This window comes from Ixodes scapularis, unplaced genomic scaffold (assembly GCF_016920785.2).
Source record: "Ixodes scapularis isolate PalLabHiFi unplaced genomic scaffold, ASM1692078v2 PGA_scaffold10__122_contigs__length_95168666, whole genome shotgun sequence".
In the NCBI taxonomy this organism is placed as follows: domain Eukaryota; kingdom Metazoa; phylum Arthropoda; class Arachnida; order Ixodida; family Ixodidae; genus Ixodes; species Ixodes scapularis.
The window spans coordinates 94,916,676-94,938,881 of record NW_024609836.1 but is presented as its reverse complement, the minus strand read 5'-3'; the positions used below and the strand labels follow the sequence as shown (position 1 = coordinate 94,938,881).

Sequence of the window (22,206 nt, the reverse complement as noted above, 5' to 3'; positions counted from 1 at the left end):
GAATGACGACGAACGAGCAAAGAATGTGCCTTATCACACCCAGCCTCGCTGCGCTCCAAAAGGTTGATATTTTGTGTGGCGAAGGCCGTCCGGTGGCCGGATTCCCAAAGCCGGGAAGCGCAATCCAGCAATTGCCAGAGATCAGCGATGCAACCAATCAACGACAGCTCTGCCGCAACATGATGTCAAGGGGGTGCTGTGCCAGTGTTCCTCGACTAAAAGCTAACCCGCTTGCCGCCCACTAAAGAGCTGCTGGTCGAATCTTTAAAATCGGTTTTAGTGGAGCATGTGGCTTCACTTCGACGTAACATTTCGGCTGTGATCATTTTTCGTGCCACTAAAGCGATCCCAGTCATTCATTTTGTTTCTGTTTTTAACTGGAGTCGACCTTTAAAGGGGCCGTGCGGTCATATTTAAGCGTCTACCTTTTCTGAGGTTTCCACGTCTCTTGGGGTTCGGGCAAGCCAGCGGGCACAGAGAGAGTAACTAAATATCAGTGCGTCATATTTTAACCGGACGACGCGGCAGCCTCCTCCACCGACGAGGGCGACCCGCATTGCCGAAAGCGCGCGATATGCGACGTCTTTGGTCTTGGGCTAAGATCTTTTTTTTAGTCGAAATACAAAATATAAGTGGCGTGAGGGGTTTCAGTTATTAATAAAAGTAGTTTTTGTTCAGTATTTTAGATCAGAAAAGAAACAAATGCAGTTTATTAAATACGGAAACAAGAAATGACCCGTCGACATACCCGCCACCAAGCGGTGGAAAAGGCGGTGCACACTAGAAAGGTGTAGAGGGATCGGGCATCGACGGGTGGCGAGCACAGAAAGGTCCCGGATGTACGCCGTGGCGCTGCAGTCGAGGATCTGACCGGTTCCGAGCGTTCCAAAGGCCTTTGGCGAGCACTTTTGGCTAGCAGTTTGGCCCTTTGGCGGTATGGCAGCGCAGAGTGGCTCCCATTCTGAACTGATCTTTATCCCGTGTTTGCTGTCGTTTTTGGCCAGTGAAGTGTCATGCCGGTGTTTAATCGCGCAGCAAATGCAATGCGAGCCGCCCTGGCTGCCCGCTTCATACAGCCTACTATACAGAACATGCTTTGGTGGCACCCTCTCGAGCCGTCGACACGGAGTGCGGCAGTCGTGAGCGGTCGCTGAGCTCGCTATCCCTCCTCTAGTTCACGCACGGCCACTCGAGCGATTAAGGACGTCATAAAGGAGGTTATTTTTTGCTTGTTTTTGTAATTTTAATTTGACTTTTAAAATAAAGTGAAATTCGAAAAAAGAAAAGCTTCATTAAGTTACTGCGTTCAGTGCGCTCAGGTTCGGTGCAAATTAGAAACCAGTAGAAAAGTCCTTACAGGGCCCCTTAAAGGTGGATTCCCAGTGAACTTGGCAAAGCTGGGAAATAATTTGACTAGAAATTTCACTGGACAGAACTTCACTGGAAACAGATCTCACTAGACATTCAAGGGGGACACTCCCCAAAAAAGTGAATGTTTGAACCGCTTCTTTGATTTAGATTGACAGGGCTTGTTTCTGTTAACGTTGAGAACATTTCTGCCGTATTTTGTTAACTTGAGTGATGTACAAAAAAAATTGCAAATGTTCAAAGATGAAAGTGGGTGTGTCCGTGTAGGATAACTATCGTTTTGAAATTACTTATAAATTTGTCGTTTTCACGCGTTATATTGCTTTAGGACAGTTCAGAGCAGATAACTATGGAGCTATATTTCTATATTATACCATCTTTCATGACAGAAAAGCCAGAGAAACACAAATGCTGTTTTTTAGATTTCCATTCTTTGTCCAAAAGTTTAGTTCTCGAGCATGAAAAACGACAAAAATACAAGCTCATAGTTATCTTCCCCTTAAAATTTCACCCCAGAAAAGCTTCTAAAAGTGAATCCAAGTTACGTAATAACAAAACGATAGTTTTCTAAAGTGAAATTTCTGCCAAAAGCTGGAATGGAGAAAAATGCATTCAAAGTGCTCCAACCTCTACCTTTTCTTTAGCATTGGTGGACCAAAAAAAAAAAAAAAATGATGAAAAATTAATTATGCAGTGTAAACTAATGAAACTTTCTGGGAATACTCTCTGAATGTTGGTGGATGTAAATATGACATTTGTCAAAATCAACTTTTTTTGCAGAAATTGTTTTCTTCTGGGTAGTGTCCCCCCTTAAGTTAGATGTCAAATTCAGACTACACTCGCAAAGTATGCGGATAGTGACTCAGGCGAGACGATAGCAGCGGCTTCAATATAACCGCTACAATGTTGCAAAACTGCAAAAATGTTACTTTGTGCAAAGGTGACCCAAATTTGTTTGCCATTTTTCGGCACATCAAGGAAAGCCAAAAGGCGTCATTGTTCGGTGCTTTGCCCAACTGCAGCAAAAGCTATGAACACCAACCCAGAGCTTCCTGAGGTCCTCTTTCCAAAGCGATCGGATAATGCTTAGATATTTTCATCCAGTCAAGTCCAAGGGAGGACATACTGCAGTATGGTTTATTCATTGAAAACGCAGTTGCTCCAAACACAATTTTATTGGCAGAACTTATCCGACAGAAAAGCATGCACCAGGCTACTCTTCACTGATACATCTGACTGGTAATTAAAAAAAAAAAAGATAATTTTTTTTTAGCAAGTGGGAAGGTGTTAGCAACTCATATTCCTGTCTTGCTGAAATCTCCTAGGTGTTTTGTTTTTTCTCCCCACGTATCTATTTTTATTTTTATAACAAAAATGAGCATACACAAGACTAAATCGAACTTAGAACTTAACAGCTTCTGCAAAACATTTACGCTTTAAAACGACTCGGGGGGGGGGGGGAACAACAATGAACCAACTCAAATGTTTCACAGTTTGATGACGAGATGCTATTTTAGCCTAGGAGAAGAGATGTTTGCAGCTCAGTTTCACATTGCACTGAAATCCTCAAGATCACGCCGCTCTCTCTCTCTAGGCATTGATTTCTAGTTTCAAAACAAAATGCGCATGCACAAAAGCAAGAATTTGGGCGTAGGGCATCTTCAGCCAGCAACCCAAGCTCAAAGACTCAGAAAAACAAAACAAAAAATAAACAAACAGAAACAACATGTGGCCCGTAAGACAAACAACAAAGACACAGGTTTCAATGCCCACACTCTTTTATGATACAAACGGGTAGTGACGTCTCAACAGACACCTATTCCGCATTACGGTACAAAATTTCACCATTCGAAGCACATGAAAAAACTAGACTCTCGCTCATATTTGACAATGGCTTCCTATTTACACACGCGTATGCTGCATCTTGACTATGTACAGTTTCTTGCAACCTTACAAAAACTATTTTTATACAAATTCATAGTAAACATGAAGAAGAAAATTTGTTGTCCTAGACGGCGAAAAAAGAAATGAAACGCCACGCAAAAGGTCTGAACAATGACTAAAGCTTTACGCGTCAAAATTGAGCGACAATGGGCTCCCGCAGCACTGCAAAGTCCCAAAGCTTTGTTGACTCTTTCAATGTTCTGAGCACGGCTAAACCGACCGACACCGACTCGTTAGATGATACGAGCGTGTCTGAATGGACGTAACCCCTTTGAGCTGCGCACGTCGTGACTGGTCTCGTCACGTGTAGGCGTGGTCCATGAGGTGTTTTTCGAAATCCTGTAACGAAATAAAGACGAGACTTGCATGACGAAAAAAATCTGAAATTTTCCCGCATATCCTCGGGGAGGAGACCCGATGGATGTACGATATACCGCACGTTTATGGCGTGGCTCCTAAAGGCAAAGGTTCCGTTCCAAAGAAAGACTGCGCGCATGGGGAACTGCAAACTCGGCACTATCTCGGACAATACGGACCACGTTCTCAATCCGAACAAAGGCTACCTTGCTCCAGAAGTCGACTAAAGCAGAAAAAGAAGAGATCCTATCCCGGTGCATAAAGAGAAAAAATGCAAACGTGATCGCGACTTTCGAGTCGCCTGCACCGAGCCTGCGCGAAATATCACGTTTTGCACTCGTGCAAACCTTCGACCGTCAGTAGAATAATCGATTTGTCATTTCGGTGCCCCAGTACCACGTGGTTTCGGTGCAGTGGCCACACACGTGGGACAGTAAAATATGAAAAAATGGCAATTCGTCCAGGAATCGCTAGTCTTGTACGCAGTTAAGGTACACACAACTAAGGGCATGCTCGAAAAATTCAAAAGTTTGCCTGCGCAGTGTGCAGCATTCAGACTCGATTTAATTTCCAGACCCCCTTAACTCGCAGTATGGCACAAAAACATTAGGCTACGTTTAAACTAAGGTGCCTGGAACACGTCTCTGACTGGCACATTTAAAGACGCAACAACCTCATCATCGTCACGATAATCATCATCACCATCTGTTTATATTGTGCGCTCACGAGCCGCTGATTGCCCGGATTACGACTGGACGACACTGTGGTGTCCAGAGGGCACTACGAGCGCGGGGGCAATAGCCGGGCAAAAGAAAACCTGGTGCGTATGGGACTTCTGAGTTGTACTCGGCACGAGCGGTGCTGGAGGGTGTCAGTTGAATAAAGGTCTTCAAAAACGCAACAGACACGAGGATATTCACCTTGTTGCAGTTTGGGCCCGAGAAGCTCATCTGGCACTGCGTCCAGGGACAGGTCATGGAGCCCTTGGCGCCGACGCCAATGTGCTCTCGCCGCAGGTGGTGAACCAAGTCCTCCTCCCGGGCAAACTTGAGGTTGCACGACTGCACCTGCGTCGTTCGAGACCCGGAAAAGGGGCAACCACTGAGGCGGACCTAGATTCCACCGGAATGGTTTGGACCCCGAACCATCGCAAAGCCTAGCAGATAACGGGTGCGTTATAGTAGTACCACTTCAGAGCGGGCGATACCACCGTAAAGCACTGAGCATGCACTCGTATCACTACGATAGTCCATCAGATGCTTTCGAGACGTCTGAAAACTACCCAATATCAGGCATCCGCCCCAGGCTTCTCAGCCTGACTAGCAAGCCGAGACGGCCCTCCGCGGCCGCCGCTTCTCCGAGCGCGCTGATGCAACCAGACCCTTCGCATTTCTGCTCTTTAACCCATGCCCAAACTAAAGGAAAAGAAAAATTATCTTCAAACTTCTGGCAGGCACTTGCGGAACATTTTAGACCGTGACACGCTCGGGGAAACTTAGCATCGTCAAGGCACTTGAAGAAGCCGAGTCTCTTAGAAAAGTGTCTGCAACGAGAACTCCCAGGATCTTTCATATCGAGATCAATGCACAGACAGCTATTGTTTCCTTAAAGAGCCCCATGTTGAATCTGAAGGTGAAGAAAATATTACATTGAACGCATCAAGAGCACCACATCTGCAACGCTCACCCCACACACTTGCAGGTTGCTCTTGTCGAAGTTGACGACTTCTATCTTGCCCTTTCTGTTGCCAGTTGCAATCTGGGCGAGAATAGAGAAAGCAGGCAATGTTGGCTCTTGGAACAAGCACCAAGAATTCATCGAATTTATTCGGCTTTCTAGAACCGTCCTTCAAAGAAGAGGGGAACATGTAAAAAAAAATGCAAGTGCATGTTTTCTTTAGTGCAACAAACTACAACTTAATGCAAAAAAACTAAGCACACAATCTTTCGTCCAATTAACGAGCGAGATAAATCTTCCATACATATTAATTTTGACGGAGCGTCTTTGGAACAGGCGAAGGAGCAAAATCTCTCAAGTACATGATTTAAGAGATTACCTCCATTGCCAAAGTCCCAATGTTGTACAATAAGTTGCTCTTTATTAAAGCAGGAATATCCGCTGCATAATGACAAAAAGCCAGAGACTGCAGCCACAGGAAAGCAATATACATAGTGTATTAAAGTGTCTAACTCAGCAAAGTTTAATGAACACAAAAAGAATACAACAACGAAAGAGGCCCAATCAAAATTATCGAGCCAATTGGACGGCAGCCATACCTAATTGTGACCCTACCACAAAGCAGGGGTGGAACTCATGAAATGTACTTGGAGCAGCTGAAACAGCTGTTTTGGAGCAGGTTGGGAGCAGCTTAGATCAGCTTTCATTGCACTTCAGCTTGTGTCTTAGACAAGCACGGGAGCAATTTCAATTGTGCTTAGCAGCACAGATGAACAGGAGTGGTAAGGGATCTAGGTAGATTGGATAACAGTGTAACTGATGCGAAAACTTGAAACTTTTGTCAGCCTTAATGAGAACAAAAAAGCAAGTACCATATGGTTCTGAAGATAGTGTCCTCGATAATTTTTGAGTGGCTTTCAGCTGCTCAAAATGCAAACCAGCACTGCTTATCGCGCAACCCACACGTGCTCGACATAGTAATTATACGTGCGAACCTCGTGACGTGCTTAAGCAATGGACGTGCAGTTGTGCGGAGGAACGGAGCAACAAATTTCGAGTTTATCCTATTAAGCAACTCAATATCGAAGCAGCAGATTACGATTAATGGAGTTATCCTATTCTAAACGATAAACAGGAGCAAGGTTAAAGTACGCCCAGCGGATCTACCGCTCGCGTGAGAGCTGCAGGCCGGCAAGGTTTCGGATCCGACCGCGCTTTAGTTCTTTCAAATCACGATTTATCTTGCGAGAATGCGGTTCCAACTTCTAATGATGAAGTATTAAAAGGAATCTTTGGCTCATTCGTTTTCAACTGGGAATCCTGGGCCCCAGAGCGTCAGGCAATCTGACGCATAACGACTCGACCTCACCTCAACCAGCTCTCTTCGAGGGATGCTGAACAGAAATTTGGATTTCACAAAATAAGGTAGCAGGGGTGTTCAACGGGACGCCACAAACCCCAAAACACCACTCATAAAGCGATACCTCGAACGAATGGCCGCATTTTTGTAAAATAAGGATGCGATTGAGTGAGAATCGCAATGTCGCGTTTCCTACAGAATTGCTCGAAGGAGGGGGAAACGGCCTTGCTTCCTTCGCTCTTCGCGTCCTCACGGAGTCAAAGTGAGAAGAGGAGGAAACGAGAATCGCGACGTCACGGCCTCTTTCGGCCTTGTTCAAGCGCGCTCTTCTTCCACAAAAATACGACCATCCGTTGGAGAGATCGCTTTATGAATGATGTTGTCGGGTTTGTTGGGCCCCGCCTAGCGCTTCCGCGTTGCTTTCTGCAACGAAAACTCCGATTCAGCATCCCTTTAACTGCTAATGGTTGAAGAAGAACAATCCAGTCGCAGGTGGTGTAGCGCTTGGAATCCGACTGAGTTTTTTTGCGCGCTTCCGACTCGGGATACACAGGGAGAATAAACGGAACAAAGGATTGCAAGGTCAACGTAAAACGAAACATGGTGTCCGAAGCGGGATCATCCTCAACAGAAAGCATTCATAAAGTGGAAGGAAATCCTCTCAACCTGCCCCGTTCTCGAAATTTACGACGCCAACAAACGATCGATTGATTGTATCGGCAGATGCATCATCCTGCGGCCTGGGAGCAGTGCTGCGTCAAGAGCAGGAGGATGGATCATATCGCGTCATCGCCTATGCGTCCAGAACACCAACCGAAACAGAGAAGAGGTACGCCCAAATCTAAAAAGAAGGTTCGACACTCACGTGGGCATGCGAGAAATTCCGAGATTACATCGTGGGAACGCACTTTGTACTGGAAACCGACCACAAACCTCTCGTTTCTCTGTTCGGATCAAAGTCATTGGACGACCTAACCCCACGTCTTCAGACACTGCGCGTGCGTCTCATGCGCTACTCATTCGAACTTGTCCACGTTCCGTGCAAGGAACTCCAAGCAGCTGACTCGCTGTCCAGAAGCCCTCTTCCACAGCGGCAAGACAGGGAGATGCAAGAACAAATCGATTGCTTCATTTGACACAGAGAGACGTCCCTACCCGCAACGCAAACGAGTCTCCAATGGACAATGGCAGAACAGAAACAAAGATCGTGTTTGCCAAAGACTCGCCAGGTACAGCCACAAAGGTTGGCCAAATCGTCGAGATCTCGGAACAGACCTCCGAGAGTACTACGAGTACCGTCATCAGATTGCCGTGCAAAACAGCCTTCTCACGAATGGTTCAAGAATAGTGGTACCAGTATCCTGCCGTCCACATGGCCTGCAACAACTTCATGAAGGACACATGGGCATAGGAAAATGCAAGGTACGGGCAAATGTATCCGTGTGGTGGCCGAGGATAAACTATCATATCGAGCGCCTGGTCAAGAACTGCGATAAGTGCATTAAAACTGGCCAGAACCCAAAGCTTCCCCTCATCCCGTCCGAGTTTCCTAGTCGACCGTGGGAGAGAGTGGCGATGGACCTCTTCTTCTGTCACGGAAAATGGTGGCTAGTCGTCGTCGACTACTACTCTCGCTATTCCAAAATTGCCCGACTGCAAAGCCTCACCGCAGCAAAAAGTAATAATGCACAGCAAATCGATATTTGCGAAGCATGGCATCCCAGAAGTAGTGGTGTCTGACAATGGTTCTGAGTTTCCAGGAACCACAGGTTCAGCATTCACAAAGTTCTCACAGACCTACGGATTAAAGCGCATCGCATCGAGCCCTCGCGACGCGCAGAGCAATGCGATGGCGGAGGCTGCGGTGAAGATCATAAAGAGATCACTCGGCAAAACGGAAGATCCGTGTGAGACACTCCTGATCTACCGTTCAATGCCTCTGCCCAACGGATACAGTCCGACAGAACTTCTCATGGGGAGAAGGATGCGTACAACCGTACCCATCGCCACTCAGCTCCTGGAACCAAAGCCCCCCGACCAAAAAGAACTGCGTCGCTACGAGCAGGAAAACAGGAACCGACAAAAGCGATACTTGGACCGGCGACACGGAGTGCTTCAACTCGATCCACTCGGCTCTGGAGAGCGAGTTTGGGTCATTGACCTTAAGCGAACCGGAGTTGTTCAGAACAAGGCCCATACACCGTGATCTTACTGGATAACGTCCGAGGGTCAAGAGATCCGAAGAAATCGCGCGCATTTAATTCCTTTCCCCGATCAACAAGATAAACGATGCATCGAAGAGTCCCCCGAAACAACCACGAGGCCCGAGGAAACATGTTCCGACACCTGCCATAAACATACTTGGCACGGCCGATGTCTAAAAGAGCCAGACCGTTTCGGCACATCTTAGAAGCTCCCTTAGGAAGAGCAATGTTGTGGAGCTGCCGACGGGCCAACGCTCGCAAGCACCAAAGTCCAAAGCGACTGAGAACAACCGTTCGCGCGCAGCCCGAGATATAAACATCCGTTCCCCCGCTTCGCGCATAAGCTGAGCGCCCCGTACCAGAGGCGCCTTTCTTGTATCTTAATTTACCTATAATAAACGTGACCTCGTTCGTCTGCCTGACTCCGGCACAAAAGGCTGCCTGTGAGTTCTCTTCGCAAAAGAACGTAAAACAAAACAGGTCGACCAAGCTAAACGCGCTCATTGTTGCCAATCGAGTCGATAGAAACCGAAACCAAGACAAAATACAATTTCTTTTTTTTTTGCGCACGTTTTGCGATTTGGTGCATAATGGCGCGAGCTGTTGGCTGTGGCGCAGTTTCTGCAACATGGCGCAAAATGGCGCAGACAAATGCGTCTGGCACAAAAAGGTGCAAATGGCGCAGCCGTTCGACCCCTGCAAAGTTACTGACACTCCCGAAGAGAAACTTACCAGAGGTCCGTTGACATCCATGCTCATGACCATGTTCTTCCCAGCCCCGTAGTACACCACTTGACACGAAAAATCCTTTGGGAGGAGTGTCAAAGAGATTTAGAGATTAGAGTAGGGATTCACCAAAAGAGAAGAAGTCAAGATGCACATTTTTCCGGCGCTACAGACCACTCAAACACCCTGCTTGGCTCAGCTCCACCCAGAATCCTTGCAGCCGAGTAGCGGGCAAAAATTATTATATCGCGAGCATCACTCATTTTTAGTTGTGTTCTAAGGAACCTCGCGAATCGGGGTCTATACTTCGAGAAATCGCGCCGCCTCCAAATAGCAGTGGGTTCTTGGGTAATTTCAGCGTACCCGAAATGTGCACGGCACTGCACTTGGCCAAAAGTGCAGCCAAGAGAGTTTCTACGACTCATGGGCTGCCTTGGTACAAGAATACAAAACCGACTATCATAATATCCCGAAAGCCAACTCACCTAAAACTGATAGCCAATCGGATGAAAATAAGAAGGAAACTAAATTTCAACGTGCCATAAAAAAAAAGTTGAAAAAAGATTGCTAGTTTTAGATTGTCCGACAGTTGAAACTTGGGATTGGAGGAAGGGGCGACGAACCAAAGACGACTATCCTTCCAGGGCAGCAATGTTCGCTTATCTCCCGTTAAGTATCACCGTTGGCCAGGGTCCTGCAATTACTAGATGTGGGCTATCTTTTGGTGTTTCGGAAAAAGTACCAAATGATGCCAAAAATGGGGGTCCAAGCTCTGAATGCCCCCTTGAGAGTACATGACAATGCGGAGGGAAAGTCGTCTGCTTCTTGTCCAGGAGTTGCGGTGACGTCAGAATCACGCGGATCTCTGATTGGCTCTGGTTGAAAAGATAGTGGGTAGACGCTTTCAGGTCTACCCACGATTTTTTCCAATCAGCCAATCAGAGCTCGGCGTTCTGACATCATTGCAACCCCTGCGCAAGAAGCGGACAAACTTGCGCTCCGCAGCCATGTGCCTCCCTTTGATGCTCTCAGTGGATCACTGGGACCGTAGACTTCGACGTTTGACAAGTTACGGCGGGGGTGGTGTAGTGAATCGCGCTCCTGGTTGTCCGGTGGATCCTGCCACCCCGAACGAGCAGTCCGGAATAGAAAGGTCCCCGTACCTTGGTCTTGTAGCAGCGTATGAGACCGTCGAAAGAGCAGCACACCAGGAGGTTCTTGTAGAAGCGCACCCCTGTGGCCGCACTCTTCGCCTCGTACACCTTGAGCAGGCTTCCCGTCTGCCAAAGCAACGCGCAACCACGGGCGTTAGATGCAGCCCACGTCGACGCGGCACAAGGTCCAGAGTACTGCCATATTCGCTCGAGTGTATGGGCGTGAGGTATTACATAAAATTGAACGATCAAAATTTTACTTTTCAGAAAATAAAAAAGAAAGAAAAAATGTTCCGGGGTTATTTTTGAAACGAGAAAGAGTGCAAACGGCGTTGTTCGGCAGATTTATCATTTTCAAGGACTCGCACGTTTGCTTCCTGCCTGTCTGAGACTACGTGTCTGACCGCTTTCCCTCTCCTTTACACCTAAATCACGGTGGACATTTTTGAGACCATCTCGAAAGGGCGATCTCTGTCCTTACTAAATTTAGAAGTTTATCGCATTTTAGGAGATTTTTCTAAGAAAACGTCGCGGTCGCGTAGAAATATGAACGCTATACAAGTGCGCAAAATGCCAGCACTGAAGGCCCATTCAGACGCGCGCGTCTGCTTAGAACCGGGTTTTCATGACCTCTCGGGACAAGAGAATGCAGTGGCATGCCAGCGCCAACTGGGAGGTGACCTCGGAACCGCATTTCCTTAGAGCAAAGGTTTCGTGGCATTTGCGAGATCGAATGTACGCAGTGTCAATTAGAAATGGCCGCCTATAACATTGTCCAAAGATTTTAGAGCAACAAAAAAAAGGGCGATGATGCACGAATAAAAATAGGAAATATATGAGAATGCCAAGTGTTGCATGGCTATCCGATAGATGGCACCAGCTAGTCACTGAATGTTCCCAGAGTACCGAAACTCCCAAGCTATATGGTTCCAGATGAACGTTTAGAAGGCACGTCTTTGCATAAAAACAAACAGAAAAAAAGCTCTTTTTGCACAAACTTTTATCGGAGATTATAGCGCAGAATGACAGGAGCGTGATGTTTCCATAAACCCTTTGTCTTCTTTTAGGTTTAGCGGCACAGTTAATATTGTTTTTATACAACCGTGTCTCACCGGTGGCTTCAGGTAGCGCGTCCTGACCGATTGCGTCCTAACTTCGGTGGTAATTCACGGTGCGTCTGCTTGGGAGACAAGGTTTGGCAGCCCTTTTTACCATATATGTTTCGGCGTCAAAATAGCCGATCAAACCTAAAATGGAACAGTCGCAGCAGACGCTATCGAACACCACGCTCTGGAAACATTCAGTGACTATAAAGCCACCGTGGTCTCTTGTTGCAAGAGATCCCAAAAGGCGTTACAAGGGCACTCTGGCAATTTACTGAGGTCCCCCACTAACTACATCTACGAAATCACCGGCCTTTACCCTTTCTCGTACGCTATTTAGTATCGCAAAGTTAAGAATAGTTATGGTGAAATCGGCTAATGAAAACCATGCCAAGACCAATGTTCAAATATACCCGCGCTTTTCGGCGCCCTCAAGTCGGGGAAAGGCAGGCTTGCATGTCGAGCGGGCAGTCTAAAGATGGACTATGCCAAGCAATTGTTTCGTGCTGCTGCACGGGTGCTGGAGCAAGCTCACAAAGCACTCATTTCACACCACAAAGCTTTCTGTAGTCAAATGGGAACAAAGTCTAACCCCTGCCTTTCGCTGACATAACCTTTTCCTCGTGGCCGGTAGACTTTTATTTTGAAAAAAAAAAAAGGCGAGGACCAAAATTGTAAATTTATAACTTCGTAAAAAAATTTAATTTCGGCCCAATACTTTGGTTAGTAGTTTGGCTATGTTTGATGATGTGTTTAGCGAATTTTCAGGCAAATTGAGGCTTACGAAGAAAACGCCGGAGTACCCCTTGTAAGGCGCACAATCGTAAGCGGTCGTAAGTGTGCTAACTGGCCTTAAAAGGAAGCCGAAACACTTCTTGAAAAAAAATCAGATAGAAGCTGATTCTAGTGTAGTTTTATCCTGTGCACCTGAATATCACTTTCGTTTTTCCCGAAGATGCAACTTAAATTAACGCGAGAAAATAAGAAAACCCTCCGACCAGTCGTTAGGTCATAAAAGGACCTTTCGGTTGACAAGTGCATGTCGCTCGTGTGGGCAGCGCGTGCCATTCCAAACTTGCCAGGTGTGTTCCCCCGCACAGGCACCAGTCGCTACGTCTTTATCTTACCTTCTCTGAAATACACGGAGAGTGCGCGTGCATAGCTTGGATAGGCGCCGAAGGTGCTCGAGAGCGGAGAATCTGAAAACTCCCAATGTGACGTCATGCTCCGGGAAGGAAGGGCTTCGGCGGTACTTTGAAAATTACTTTCTGCAGTCTCCGTGGACCAAGTTAAAAAATCTTGACATTCGCGATCCTGGAGGCTAAACGAGGACGATTCGAGCGTTTTTCCCCGAATACAGGACTGCTTCAGTTTCCCTTCAAGACACGACCCACGTCTGAACCCCGAAAGGTCGACACCGCCCGGGGGGGCAAGGGCTCCCAGACGTACCCTGAGCTCGTGCGTGCGTATGGTGCGGTCCGCGGAGGTGGTGTACACGGCTCCGTTGTGGACGGCGATGCAGGAGGGCGGCTGGACCAGGCCGTCCAGGCAGCGGAAGAGGAGCCCCGTGGAGGGGTCCCTGATCGTGATGCTCCCGTCGTTGGTCACCGTGCACAGCAACTTCTGGGCGCCCTCCGTCGCCGTGGTGATGCGGCTCACCGGGCAGTTGGAGCAGTAGAACGTCTCCTGCACCTTCTGGCTCTGCGGCGTGGATTTGGATCGGTGTGCCAGTCCCGTTTGGACGGGCGGAGAGTGCAGTACGGGTCGTCTCCGTACGTGTCCTAGCCGAACGCCGCTTCGTGCATAGACTTTCTAGTACGGTGCATGGAACGTGCCTACAAGTGCTGTGCGGTAGCATATGCAGCAGAACAAGTGCCTGCCGCATAGACTACCGTCACTGCGACACCGCCTAGATTGCGGCCGGCGGCGGCGTGACACCTGTACGACGTCGTCGAGGAACCACTTCTCGGGACGCGGTAATCGCAAAGTCGCAGACGCGTTCCATGCGCCATGGGGCGATTCCAGCAATTGTAGCAGCGTAAGATATGGAGGATAGAAACGGCACAATGAAAACATGTTTGGAGCAGCGATCAGCACTCATACGGTTGTCGCTCGCCGTCGATAGACCTTGAAACTCCCGAACGAAGGAGCTGATGAAAGCAGGTAAACATGTAGTGCTTCTCCCTTAACTTCCACGACTCTCGCAATGTTTTTCTCAACATCTCCCAATGTTTTTTTAACCCCTACAGGCCGACCAAAACGTCGCTGCGGAATCGGGACGAAACCAGAGGGGGGCTCACCTTGAGATTGAAGACTGCGACGTACCCGGTCTGGAGGCCGAGGTAGATCTTTCCCCAACAGAGGGCAGAGCACACAATGGAGATCTCAATGTTGTGCTCTTGCACACATTCCCCAGACTGAAAGAAATAAAAAACGCCAAATAAAATGCACGAAAAGGAAACTGCCGACGTGTTCCCAACTGACAGGTTCGAATAAAGGCAAAGTTGCCCGCAATTCGACAGAGGCTTATCGTGTCAATTCGAGATTTCGGATCACGCCAAAAAATGGCGAGGCGAGTTTATCCGCAATCCCTCGCTGGCCCGTGCCAGACACCCTTCGGCAGTTCAGTACACCCACCAGCGTAACTTATTTCATTCATTTGTACTTTGGACCCACGGTACTTTGCGCCACAATGATTTGGCAAACGATTCTCCCCTTCGTGGGAAATCAGTGAAATTCCTGCGGGCTACAGAGCCTCAAAGAGAGACCAGCGCCACCTACGTCGGCTTCGAAGCAACGCAGGAATCCGTCCAGAGACGCCGTGTAGAGCAGGGTAGGGAGTTTCTTCGGGCAGTGCACCTCGAGGGAGTTCACCGTCATTGTGCTTCCCTTGTACACCACAGACTGGCTCGGGTCCTGGAAATAAGGGCACCGGCGGGGGTCACAGCTCCACACTTTGCATCAGCCTCACTGGCTCCCTAAGAAGCAACAGTTCCACACAGACACGCTCAAACTCGCACTTGCCGAGTTTGCCACATTTGATTCCCTTCTATTGCGTGCCCAGGATTGGACAACCACCAGCATTACACAATGTCGCCAGTGATGATTACGTCGTGCATTGCTGGTGGTCGCTGTCCAATATGGCCACGTAAGGCTGGGTTTTTAAAATTATTAAAATCTTTTCTACCCACTGTTAAAAGAAAAACCTCGGCAGTGAATGCTACGGCAGCCACTGGGATTTTAGTTCTACTCTAAATCTTTTGTAGCAGCAGCAGCAAGTGAAAGGCAGTACCACGCACTGCTGGTGGTTGTCAAACGACGGCCATGTCCTAAAATGCGGGGCTTTCGTAGCTAGTGCAAGCTAACTTTCGGCAAGTGCAAGAACCATAGTTTGGTAGGGTAGGCTGAAATGTCCGAGCCATTCTTCTCACCAGAAGGTCAAAGCGCTTGGCAGTGTTGTCGGTGGAGCTTGAAAACACGTAGTGCTTGTGGAGCTGAAAGGGCGGTCAAGCACAGCCGTTACCACCCCCCACAAAGCGGAAACGACGGTCGGAGATTCTGGCACCAGTATGATGGCGATGAGCGTACCTTGAGGGCAACGATCGCACCTTCGTGAGCTGCAATCTCCTGACCGCAAACAATCTCGTCCAGTCGTTGCTCGTCTGAAACATTCCAATATGTACCCGCTACAAGAGCTTCCGACGCGCAACGGCCAGACATCTGGTACACTGCTCTCTACCGAGAGTGCTTTCTTCACCTCTAGTCACCTTTACAAAATCATCAGTGGTTACCATTGAGTTTCTAATCTATTCTTATAGAATACATTAGCGATGCAATGGAAGCTCATTGATAATTTTTATAAGGAAGGTTGCAAATCACATAGATGTTAAGCTGTCCAAACCTGTTTCAGATACAATGTGCACTTGGTATGCGAAGCAAAATACGATAAAACGAGAGTACGCTCCATCTCCAATAACTCTCCGCTTTCGTTGCAAACAAATTACTCAGTCTAAATGGTTGTGCAGCAAAATAGCTGCCGACTTTCCCATATCTTGCGTTTCAAACCGTGTCGATCGGAGCATTTTCTTTTTTAATATAATTAGTGAAAATAATACATTCGAGCTTGCTGCCTTCAATGCTTCCGTAATAGTGCCAAAGGACAGCTCTGGAAGTTGGCTTTTACACACTACAAAGGATGAGAGTACTCTGGTGTGAGGAAAGGCCAACTTCCAGGGCAGCTTGCTGGTCTGGAAATCGCAATTAATCCATCCAAAACCATAAAAATTACTGTACTAAAAAACAAAAAGAAACTGTGCAAGTTTTTTTTACTGGATTTGGGAGACATTGTGAAGTGGTTTGATGCGAGGGATGGTTCGAAGTAGTCAGGTTCAGTGAGGTTCAGCCGTATAGGGATGCTACACCGCGTAAAAAAAATGAGTGGCGTTCAACGGTCCCAAAATTTACATATTTTGAAGAATGTGCTTTACACACCTCTAACTCGGAAAGAATCGACTAGTCAGAAGCTTGCTGGTTGGTCTTGCAGACTTACCAATATCCCCCTCCCCATCCACCTTGTTAGACCTTGATCTTTTCCTGGAAAAACAACGAGAGAACACAAACAAGCTTGGTTGAACGAAGATTAGCCACGTCCAAGCTTGATTCCGCACCAGTGTGACATGAACCACAGCAATTACACACATCTAAGTTACCTTCATTTAAGAAGTAGGCATGTGCAAATCGTAGGTTTGGAGTATGAATCAAATTCAGAAAGAATAACGGTTTGGGCCGAATTATTTTGGATTGAATATAGAATAGTTTCTCTAGGCAATTCACTACAGCACCGTGGTTAAACGAAAACCCAGCCGAGTTTGTGCAGGTTGTTCTCAAGCTTTGACTTGTTTGCTTCCAAGCTAAGCTTATTTTAATCTAAGTATATTTATTGGCTCCGGCCACCTAATGTCCAATGTTTACATTGGCACTGCAAGTAAACTGTGCATTTGACATAAAATGAAATTTATAGAGATGCCCAACTATATCTAATAAAGGGGGTTCATTTATCTTCTTGCAGTATGCAAATAACCTGTCTTAAATCCCAAATTCGAGGAAGAAAATAAAAAAAGACAATCACAAATGATGAGTGCATGTTGTCAGGACATCTCTGCCTAACTCTCGCGTAACAGCTACAGTTTGATTGAAAAAATTTTACTTTAGCGTAGACATCAACATTCACAAAATTTCCGTTTATATTTAGATAAACCAGGTGTGCGCACACACCGTCCCGCTTTGAATGTGTGCTTTCCTCCGAAGTATGCAACTGCAATACTTGTACTTTGGGTTAGCCCCGTTGAGTGCGCTTCCTGCCGAGCACCACTGTGAGGGTGAGAAGCAACACCCGCAAAAGCCAAGCTCCGTGGATGTTGCTTCTCCGCAGCGCACTGAAGCTCGGTAAGAAACGCGCTCAACAGGCCTAACCGAATGTGATCAACACTTAAAAAGATATGAATATCCCGGTTCATCTATAAATCCCCGCATATCCGCAGATTATCCACAAATCATCCGCGGATATCCGCAGTAAACTGGCGGATGCGAATAAAAATGAATCAGATTTGACGGACTGCAGATTGGATGCGGAATGCCAGGGGCTGCGGATGCGGATTGGATGTCCGGATCTAGGTTTTGCGGAGGCGGCCCATAAGCATGTGCAACCACACGGTGTAGAGTGAACAAGTGAGTGATACTATGAAATACATAGTATCACTCAGTGATATGAAACACATACACCACAGTGAAAGAAAAAGAAGACCCCATACCCGCGTGCTTTCAAAATAAGAAAGTTGATAGTCAGCGCCTTGTCCTGAGCGAATTTCTCTCCTCTGTGTCCCTGTGCTTCGCACTGTTTTCCATCATAAACGTTTACCAACCAGCCACACTGTCCATTCTTGTAAGTCATTCTTGTTGCGCAGTTCATGCATGCCATCCCAGCATCAAGTGCACCAACGGAGAGACACTTCTCATTAGCGAGCATTAATTTAAGAAAAGCGAACCAGTCTCAATCTGTCTCTGTAGCCAATATTCTGTTCCTTCTACACAGCAACCTCGACAAGTGAAACACTCCGTGTGGGTGCATTTTCCTTTTCTCGACAGTTGGCACCGAGTTGTTTTTAAGTGCATGGTTCTGAGCATGCAGTTGAGGGTTCGTGTCTAAAACTCAAATCGACAGGTGCTGCCATTATTGAATACAGTCGCCGACCGATTTTTCGGATTTCACAGGGACCGAAAAAACGTCCGAATAATAGAGCAGTCTGAAAACTCATCGGATAAAAAACATTCAGCCTTTCCACTCTCGCGAAGAGGGAAGACCAGCGGGGCTGTACTCGATACACTGCTTGCTTCTTCTTTGTCGTCGTCTGTTTTCCGCGCTCTTTCCTACGATGAATTCCCACCAACGCGCCCAACTATCCATTCTATTATAGCTGGAAAGGTTGCCGCCATCTACGAGTGACGGCGGAAACCAGACTGGTTGTGTGCTTGCCGCCGTCGCTTTTAGATGGCGGTAGCTCTCCAGGTAGGTTTGTGTCAGCATACACGGACACGATCCTGGGGAACCTAGCCCTTAACAGCTCCGCTGTAAAAACTTGCCTTTGTTACGTCTAAGCCGGCTTAACCCTCGAAGCGCCATGGACGAGCCGAGCTCGTCGGCCACTTTTTGGTTAAAAATGCTACGGACGAGCCCAGCTCGTCCCGTGGTTTCTTCGGTAGCCCTCAATTGCACGGATGAGCTAGGTTCGTCCGAGTAGTTTGTGGCACTGATCATAGATGGCAGCACTCGTTTTAGTTGGCACATTTGTTCGTTTTTTTTTTGCCACCGCCGCTGATTTTTGCGTAATAGACTTTTGAAATTTTATCTGTATTACTAGAGGGATAAAACCTCTAAATGAAAAAAAGATGTCAATTTTAGGTCACTTTCCGAAAAACAAAGGGGCACTTAAAGGGTTAAAAAAAGCCGTGAATAAAGCCTCGCTCCAGGTTACCCCTGCGCGCCTTGTTTCAGATTACGCCTCCGTCTGCGTTTGGCAACTTTCTGTTAGCTTGAGAATCGCTGCCTTCTTTTCTTGCGTTATGGTCGAGTATTTTCTGCGCTTCTTAGCGACACATTGCGGCGGCGTAAGGACAGGTGGGGCAATGACGTCCGAGCCAGCGTGGTCCGAAAACACGGTTCACCAATACGAGATGAGAGGCGCAAGTCCACGACTGCAATGGCGAATGAACAAAGCAAAATGGAAACAGCAATGATGGTAATAATGACGCCCAGCTGGACAAAAAAAAAAGCCGTACAGCGTCACCTAGCAGCAGGACTCAGCAGTATATAAGTAGCGCTGCCAAACCAAGCCAATCCATGTGCAGCCAAGATAGAATCCAAAATGGCCGCTTCTTGGTGGTGTTTCCCGCCGATTGCTCGAGACGATTTTGTCCGAAAAACCAAACTTTCAGACTGCAAGCTGTCCGAAACATTGGTTGTGAATAGGTATGCACCATTTTTATTGATTAGGTCACAGTTCCTCCTTTAGCTCCGAAATATGGAACAGGTCTGAATTATCGGCGTCACCGTGTTCTGACACGAATATGGTTGAACCTCAATTTAACGAAACCCGATTTTACGAGTTTCCCGATTTAACGAACAAATTCGGATTCCCCGCGCAGCCTATCCCGAAGAATGTCTTTCTCGACTTTACGAAGTTCCCGATTTAACGAAATAATTAGGGGGTCCCGGTGACTTTGCTAAATCGAGGTTCGACTGTAGTTCTTTGTACGAAGGTAAGCAGACGGCTTATGGGATACCTCCATGTCATCTTTGTCTTACATGTTTACTCTTTTTTTTCAATCTTGGCCCTGTACATGCTCTTCGTCCATACTAATAAAATACAATCTAGATGCTTTTCTTTTTAATTTTTATTTATATTTGATTTTACGATGCAAAATGAATGCGCAGATTAAGCGTGGGATGCAGTTTCGAATTTTGTGGATGCGGTTCGGATACAATTTGTTTCTTAGTTACCTTACTTGGGAGGAGAGTTGGTGGTAGATTTATTTATCTTAATTATTTATTCACCCTCAAGGTACACAGTGCAAAACATTCTGCGAGGCTTTCCTCTTTTCTCTTTACATTTTCCTAGTCTCGGGTTTATTATGGAGTCAGGATACACGTAAAATTTAAAGTATGCATGAAACATAGTTGAGACACATTTTAAATACATTTAGGACACATGCAACGTGCACTTCAAGAAACAGCCGAAATATGGCACGCTGGGCCAACAGAATCTGAGATGCTGTTGCCTGGTGGACCGACAGTATTTCGGAGAGTGCGGACCCAGCGGAGCACCGAAACACAGAGATAAACGAACAAGTCCCACCTCGGAGCCGGCGCGTCCCCGCTCTTGGCCTGTTTGCGCTTGGCCGCCGGCTTCCTGGGCCCGCCCGTCGAGGAGGTGACGGGCACGGTGACGGGCGACGCCCCCTCGGTGTCGCCGAAGGGAGCCCCCGGCCCGGCCCCCATGGGCGGGAGGTGGGGGAACAGCTGCTGCATGACACTGGGAGGACCCGCCAGGCCGCCCAGGTAGCCCAAACCGCCCTGCCTCCAGAGAAGACGCACACAACCAAACGAGACGTCAGGTGCTTCATTCACGAACCCCTTCCCAAGAAAGCGTTAACCGACAACCAACTTTAAGTGGCGTGGCCCGTGGCGTGGCATCCGTCTCGAACCAGAAGCTGTTGTCGCTGTGAAGCGCACCACATTTTTTCAGTAATCTTATATCGATTTAATTACATATATTAGGAAGTAATGACAAAGTAATATAATCTTTCTTTTGGAAGTACTCAAATTACTCGTAACCGTCGCTACTTTTCGTTTAATGGCGCCCTGTGCTTCTACGAGTTTTTTACCGAGGAATCGTTGAACCAAGTCTCAGGCAGGAGGATGATCTACCAAAATTGGTGGGTTGGGAAGATAAATATAGTTTCTAGATCGGTGATTCAAATCCAATAATGCATGAAACGAAAGGTCCGCTTTCCAAACGGCAAAAATATCTGTTTGTTTCGAAAATCTCCAGAGATTGGAAAATAATGGTTGCAGTGCAACACCCCACAAACAAAAGTGTGAAATTTGGGAGATCAAGATTTTGCCCCAGTAAAATAAGGAGTGACTAAATCCTGTCGGAGGAATGACTTGCCATTTCCCTTTGACCTACCGGCCTCAGAAATCTGACACACCCTCTTTTAACCGGGCGTATGCAGCTGGATTGGGTCTCATCAGACATCAAAATTTTTTTCTAGGGAGTGAACACCGTTTTGGGCATTTCGCATTCCTCACGCATTTAGCCTGAAAAGCGAAATGGGCTTTGGGCAAAGTTCCCGCAGAGGGGCAACAAAATGCCAGGGCACTGTGATGTAGGATACTGTTTCCTTCTAGTTAGAATTAATTGTCATAATTACGAAGAACACTGGTACTGAAGCGAAAGAGGAAGAGCACAAACACAAAGTTTCAGACACAACTGGAATTCATTCGACCATAGGCTGCTTCAAATAGTGCTTAAAGGGAAGATGGGGCACTTCTACATTTAAGAAAAAAAGCTTGAATTGCGTTCATTTGGCCTTTAGATTAACAGATATCAAAATTGTATTTCAATGCGACGCGCCGGAGAGCCATACGAGCAATTTCAAAATAGGGCTGAAGCCCCGCCCCCCTAGCCTTGGGCAGCCAAAAGAGCCGTCGATGACGTCACGGACAGCGACTGTCTTTCGCGTTTTTCTCGCGTTTAACAATACTTACGCAGCAAATGGTTTGGGTATTCGGGTTCACGGGGTAAAAATACACAAGAATTCACTTCTAACTCATTTTTTCCAAGAAGCTCCGTAGCTTCCCTTTAAACAAAAGAGACGAGCAAGACAAAAGAAATGATAGACTACAACCCCCAGCCCTCCACAAATCCCATATTTCCACAAATGCACCCATTTTTCAATTTTTGAAAATCTGCAGTAAGGGGGTCGACTCAAAAAACGAAACGATGGCGATATCCAGAACACCTTGGCTTGTTGCGGGTTCAGCCAGCTGTACCTGTAGCATTGCGGTATTCTGTGCGCTCATTCTACGTTTCTTATTTTTGTTTATTTGCACGAACGAGCATTGTTGATAGCGATTAGCAAATTAGCCGGAACGTGTGGCGGTGAACAGTGCACGGCGCATCCGACTCCCAGGGGTGGCGGCGCTTCTTGTAAGGGCCACTCCGGAGGCCGCTGGAACAGCCTCATGCCTCACT

At 47.1% G+C, this 22,206-nt stretch overlaps 2 protein-coding genes across 2 annotated transcripts in view; both read right to left on the bottom strand.

Moving 5' to 3' along the window:
- The window catches only part of LOC8033193 (proteoglycan 4), a 61,090-nt gene that overhangs the window by 15,881 nt on the left and 23,003 nt on the right, over window positions 1-22,206 (bottom strand). The gene's annotated exons all lie outside the window — the stretch shown is intronic.
- LOC8042660 (zinc finger protein 106) lies at window positions 2,525-20,519 on the bottom strand. The gene is made up of 12 exons (XM_040217393.1): window positions 20,305-20,519; window positions 16,443-16,486; window positions 15,482-15,555; window positions 15,325-15,387; window positions 14,675-14,809; window positions 14,194-14,310; window positions 13,343-13,594; window positions 10,800-10,916; window positions 9,643-9,717; window positions 5,356-5,427; window positions 4,590-4,736; window positions 2,525-3,651 (listed from the first exon to the last, which is right to left on the bottom strand). Exons 1-12 carry the CDS (start codon window positions 20,475-20,477, stop codon window positions 3,613-3,615), a joined length of 1,308 nt encoding a protein of 435 aa, XP_040073327.1. The 5' UTR covers window positions 20,478-20,519; the 3' UTR covers window positions 2,525-3,612.